General features: G+C 48.7%; 1 protein-coding gene across 1 annotated transcript; it reads left to right on the forward strand.

The window, feature by feature from the left end:
* The first annotated feature begins 2,877 nt into the window (after positions 1-2,877).
* On the forward strand, positions 2,878-5,302 carry LOC142369384 (uncharacterized). The gene is made up of 6 exons (XM_075451746.1): positions 2,878-2,923; positions 2,999-3,331; positions 3,550-3,591; positions 3,702-3,812; positions 3,925-3,959; positions 4,951-5,302. Exons 1-6 carry the CDS (start codon positions 2,878-2,880, stop codon positions 5,071-5,073), a joined length of 690 nt encoding a protein of 229 aa, XP_075307861.1. The 3' UTR covers positions 5,074-5,302.

A 5,302-nucleotide genomic window follows, 5' to 3' on the forward strand; every position in this document is an offset into this window, starting at 1 on the left:
CGATCTGAATCAGAGTAGTGTTTTGTTGTTGGACTTCTGTGCTTGTCATGGACTTTCCATAACGAACACCATGTTCAGGCATAAGGGTGTCCATATGTGCACTTGGCACCAGAACACCCTAGGCCGCAGCTCGATGATCGACCTTGTGGTTGTATCTTCGGACTTGCGGCCGTATGTCCTGGACACTCGGGTGAAGAGAGGGGCGGAGCTGTCAACTGATCACCACCTGGTGGCGAGTTGGCTCCGCTGGTGGGGGAGGAAGCCGGTCAGACCTGGCAGGCCCAAACGTATTGTGAGGGTCTGTTGGGAACGGCTGGCAGAATCCCCTGTAAGGAGGAGTTTCAACTCCCACCTCTGGCAGAGCTTCAACCATGTCCCGGGGGAGGTGGGGGACATTGAGCCCGAATGGGCCATGTTCCATGCCTCCATTGTTGAGGTGGCCGACCGGAGCTGTGGCTGTAAGGTGGTCGGTGCCTGTCGTGGCGGCAACCCCCGAACCCGCTGGTGGACACCAGTAGTGAGGGAAACCGTCAAGCTGAAGAAGGAGTCCTATCGGGCCTTTTTGGCCAGTGGGACTCTGGAAGCAGCTGATGGGTACCGATAGGCCAAGCGGAACGCAGCCTCGGCGGTTGCTGAGGCAAAAACTCGGGCTCGGGAGGAGTTCGGGGAGGCCATGGAGAATGATTTCCGGACGGCCTCGAGGAGTTTCTGGTCCACCATCCGGCGGCTCAGGGGGGGAAAGCGGTGCAACGTCAACACCGTGTATGGTGAGGGCGAGGCTCTGCTGTCTTCAACTAGGGACGTCGTGAGTCGGTGGGGGGAATACTTCGAGGGCCTCCTCAATCCTACCGACACGCCTTCCGATGAGGAAGCAGAGTTGGGGAGCTCGGACGTGGGGCCTCCCATCTCTGGGGCTGAGGTTTCCGAGGTGGTTAAAAAGCTCCTCGGTGGCGGGGCCCCGGGGGTGGATGAGGTCCGTCCTGAGTTCCTCAAGGCTCTGGATGTTGTAGGGCTGTCTTGGTTGACACGCCTCTGCAGCATCGCGTGGACATCGGGGGCAGTGCCTCTGGACTGGCCGATCGGGGTGGTGGTCCCCCTCTTTAAAAAGGGGGACCGGAGGGTGTGTTCCAACTATAGGGGGATCACACTCCTCAGCCTCCCTGGTAAGGTCTTTTCGGGGGTACTGGAGAGGAGGATCCGCCAGATAGTCGAATCTCGGATTCAGGAGGTGCAGTGTGGTTTTCGTCCTGGCCGTGGAACAGTGGACCAGCTCTATACCCTCGGCAGGATCCTGGAGGGTGCATGGGAGTTCGCCCAACCGGTCTACATGTGTTTTGTGGACTTGGAGAGGGCGTTCGACCGTGGGACCGGGGACTCCTGTGGGGGGTGCTCCGGGAGTATGGAGTGCCGGACTCCTTGATATGGGCTGTTCGGTCTCTGTATGACCGGTGTCAGAGTTTGGTCCGCATTGCCGGCAGTAAGTCGGACATGTTTCCTGTGAGGGTTGGACTCCGTCAGGGCTGCCCTTTGTCACCGATTCTGTTCATAATTTTTATGGACAGAATTTCTAGGCGCAGCCAGGGCGTTGAGGGGGTCCGTTTTGGCGACCTCAGAATCGGGTCTCTGCTTTTTGCGGAAGATGTGGTTCTGTTGGCTTCATCGGGCCGTGACCTTCAGCTCTCACTGGAGCGGTTCGCAGCCGAGTGTGAAGCGGCTGGGATGAGAATCAGCACCTCCAAATCTGAGACCATGGTCTTCGGCCGGAAAAGGGTGGAATGCTCTCTCCGGGTCGGGAATGAGATCCTTCCCCAAGTGGAGGAGTTCAAGTATCTCGGGGTCTTGTTCACGAGTGGGGGACGAATGGAGCAGGAGATTGACAGGCGGATCGGTGCGGCGTCCGCAGTGATGCAGGCTCTGCACCGGCCCGTCGTGGTAAGAAGGAGCTGAGCCAGAAGGTGAAGCTCTTGATTTACCGGTCAATCTATGTTCCTACCCTCACCTATGGTCACGAGCTGTGGGTAGTGACCGAAAGAACGAGATCGCGAATACAAGCGGCCGAAATGAGTTTCTTCCGCAGGGTGTCTGGGCTCTCCCTTAGAGATAGGGTGAGAAGCTCGGTCATCCGGGAGGGGCTCGGAGTAGAACCGCTGCTCCTCCGCATCGAGAGGAGTCAGATGAGGTGGCTCGGGCATCTGGTTAGGATGCCTCCTGGATGCCTCCCTGGTGAGGTGTTCCGGGCCCGTCCCACTGGGAGGAGGCCCCGGGGAAGACCCAGGACACGTTGGAGAGACTATGTTTCTCGGCTGGCCTGGGAACCCCTCGGGGTCCCCCCAGAAGAGCTGGAGGAAGTGGCCGGGGAAAGGGACGTCTGGGTCTCTCAGCAATCTCTGGTGGAAACCTACTTTTAATACATTTCCTCTCAGTAGTCAAGTAATATAAACTCAACAGTTATCAAAAAATGCTCAGATAAGACAGGGTTATGAGGAAATACTGTTAACGGTTAACTCTCAACCTCAAGGTTTTACTCAGCATTTATCTATATAGATACTTTTTAAAGAAAAATGTTCACATTACATTTCACAATGAATTACATTTTTTTGGGGGTATGATGACAGTAGAGATTATTCTGATGGAGATCAGAAATAGTCTGAAGACAACTGAAAAGCATTGTTACCACCAGCTTTCAAAACTCTTATTTTCAATCATCCTGTTTCATCTGACACAGGGTGATTAGTTTCCAACCACCATCTGAGAACTCTATTGCATCTGTACGTCACTGTGCTTGACAAAATGAAGAAGAAAAAACACCCCGCCCCTACGGACCTCTTTATAAGAGCTGAGAGGATCACACGTCACAGTGACATGGTTAGACACACGATGAGGATCTTTATCCTGATAACAGCTTTGTTTCTCTGCAGCCTCAGTAAGTACTGCCACCTGTAGTCACAGGAGCCGCTGAATGTTCAGTGCGTGATGTTCTCTCTGCTGTTTGTTTCAGGCTGGATCTGTGGGTCTGACACTGTGGAGGTCCAGTCCGGTGAAGACGTCACTCTGCTGTGCTCCAACATTTCCACATCTCAGACCCAGACAGACTGGTTCAGAGTGGTCAACGGAACTGAACCCAGCTGTATCGCCTCTACGTTTGACGCTCATGATGAAGCTTCATTCTGTGATGGATTTCAAGGTGGAAAATTTGAGATGAGCTCCAACGTCACCACTGTCTTTCTGAAAATCAAACGAGTGGATTTCTCTGACTCCGGGCTGTATTTCTGTGGATTCTACCTCATGAGACACACAGTCCTTGTCAGTGCAGCAGAGTTAATCGTTCCAGGTAAGATTGGGGTCATTTGTGTAATATTGACTTTGGTTTTTCCTCGTTATATAGAAAAATGATCATCAGATTTATGATGATTTATCATCACAAACCAATTTTTCTCATCATGTGAATTGTAAATCTCAAAGTTATCATCACAGAAGCATGAAAACAGCCCAGACAAACAGGGCATTCATATTAATCAATTTAGATCACACCAGTGTTTTTATTTGCAGGTGACGATGAATCTGATGAAAAGGCACATTTGAACCCTGAAAGTAAGGTTCCTCCTTCTCTGAAGATTTATCTCACATCACTGTCGTCATTGCCGTATCAACCAAACATGAAGCAGCCGCATTGAAATGTTGTGTGTGTAAATGTCTTGTAGAAGAAGCTGATAGAATGAAAGACCTGATGAGTGTGATCCTGGGAGCTCTGGCTGTTTTCCTCACTGTAGTAGTCATTGTTCTGGTTGTGAGAATCAGGAGACTTCAGACAGGTACAGCTGACTGTTGCTAATGCACATCCTTCTGTAAGCTGGAGGCTAAATCTACAAGAAGTTATAGAGACAGTAATAATTAACTCATCCTCCTTTTGTATTTACCTTTTAGCTGCGAGGGAAGAACAGCCGCTAAAAGAGAGCAAGGTGAACCTATTTCTATGAAACTTTATTCTTTAAAAAAAAAGCATTTAATTAAATTTAAAAGCATTAAAATATGATTCATCTGTGAATAACATCTACCTGTGGCTTCAAACAGTAAGTTCCGACAGGCAGTCATAGTCTCTCATCACTAGTGCTGTGACAGCACATTTTTAAACTCTAGTGTGAACTGTCATTTTCATAACTTCAATTTCAGTGGTTCTTGTTTACTGTGATGTGTGTAAAAAAGTTAGAACAATACTTGTTACCTTCCTTTTAACGCTGACTTTGCTTTTTCTGATTCAAACACTCGACCACGAGTAATTCGATCAAAATAGATCGTTTCTGATGGGCCGTAGAACCAAACCATCTAGTTGTGTGTCGTCTCTGAAGCGTGTTTGCAAAATCTGAAATGCTGTTTTTAGTCAAAAAAGTCAATTAAGGTAAGTTAATAAGTGACTGAATACTTTGAACTGAAATGTAACGTCACAGCAGACAGTAAATGGCAGTAAAGAAGGACTGCAAAGAAGTGAAATAGTCATTTCAAGATTCTGTTGAAGTCAGAGCATTGTCAGCTCTGTTTTTAACTTTCTGTCATTCAGTGCTGACTCAGGCTTTAAACTTTATATTGTAATATTCAGGATTTACGCTTGATAACAAAATTACATTTTAAATCTTTACCAAAAGGACGTTTTAAATGTCCAGCAGTATAAAAGTGTCAGGAAGTATCACAAGAGTCTAAAAAAACCTGTTTAGTTGTTCAGCTTCAAACAAACATATCAGCCCCCCTTCATCAGTGTTCTATCACAGCAGGTTATAAATGTTTTAGCACAGCTGGTATTCCATGAAACATCCGGTTCCATCATTTCAGTCAAAATCAACAAAACTTTGATCACAACAATGAAAATATCAGTTGGTATGAATAAAGTCCAGCAGTTTTTCACATTTCTGACCAACTCAGCTGCAGTGTGTGACTGAATATTTTCATTTTTTTCAGAATCAGGCCTCAGACGATCTGAACTACGCCGCTCTAAATTTCCAGGCCAAAGCAAAGAGAAGCCGCCAGCCTGCATCAGAGAGGCAGGTGGAGACACATGTTGTGTATGCTGCCACCAGATAGAGTCAGGAAGCAGCTGGAACTGCAGCTGGGAGGCAGGTGGAGCCACATGTTGTGTATGCTGCCACCAGATAGAGTCAGGAAGCAGCTGGAACTGCAGCTGGGAGGCAGGTGGAGCCACATGTTGTGTATGCTGCCACCAGATAGAGTCAGGAAGCAGCTGGAACTGCAGCTCAGAGAGGAACTCAGGCTTCATCGCGTTCGCCTGCTGATGTATTTCTGTGTGTGTTTG

Source organism: Odontesthes bonariensis, chromosome 19, assembly GCF_027942865.1.
Source record: "Odontesthes bonariensis isolate fOdoBon6 chromosome 19, fOdoBon6.hap1, whole genome shotgun sequence".
In the NCBI taxonomy this organism is placed as follows: Eukaryota; Metazoa; Chordata; class Actinopteri; order Atheriniformes; family Atherinopsidae; genus Odontesthes; species Odontesthes bonariensis.

Excerpts from the sequence above, each read along its gene's own strand:
- LOC142369384 (XM_075451746.1), top strand. The coding sequence starts at position 2,878 with ATGAGGATCTTTATCCTGATAACAGCTTTGTTTCTCTGCAGCCTCA. Across the intron at positions 2,924-2,998 it reads TTTGTTTCTCTGCAGCCTCA|GCTGGATCTGTGGGTCTGAC; the intron begins GTAAGTACTGCC and ends TGTTTGTTTCAG. Across the intron at positions 3,592-3,701 it reads GGCACATTTGAACCCTGAAA|AAGAAGCTGATAGAATGAAA; the intron begins GTAAGGTTCCTC and ends AATGTCTTGTAG.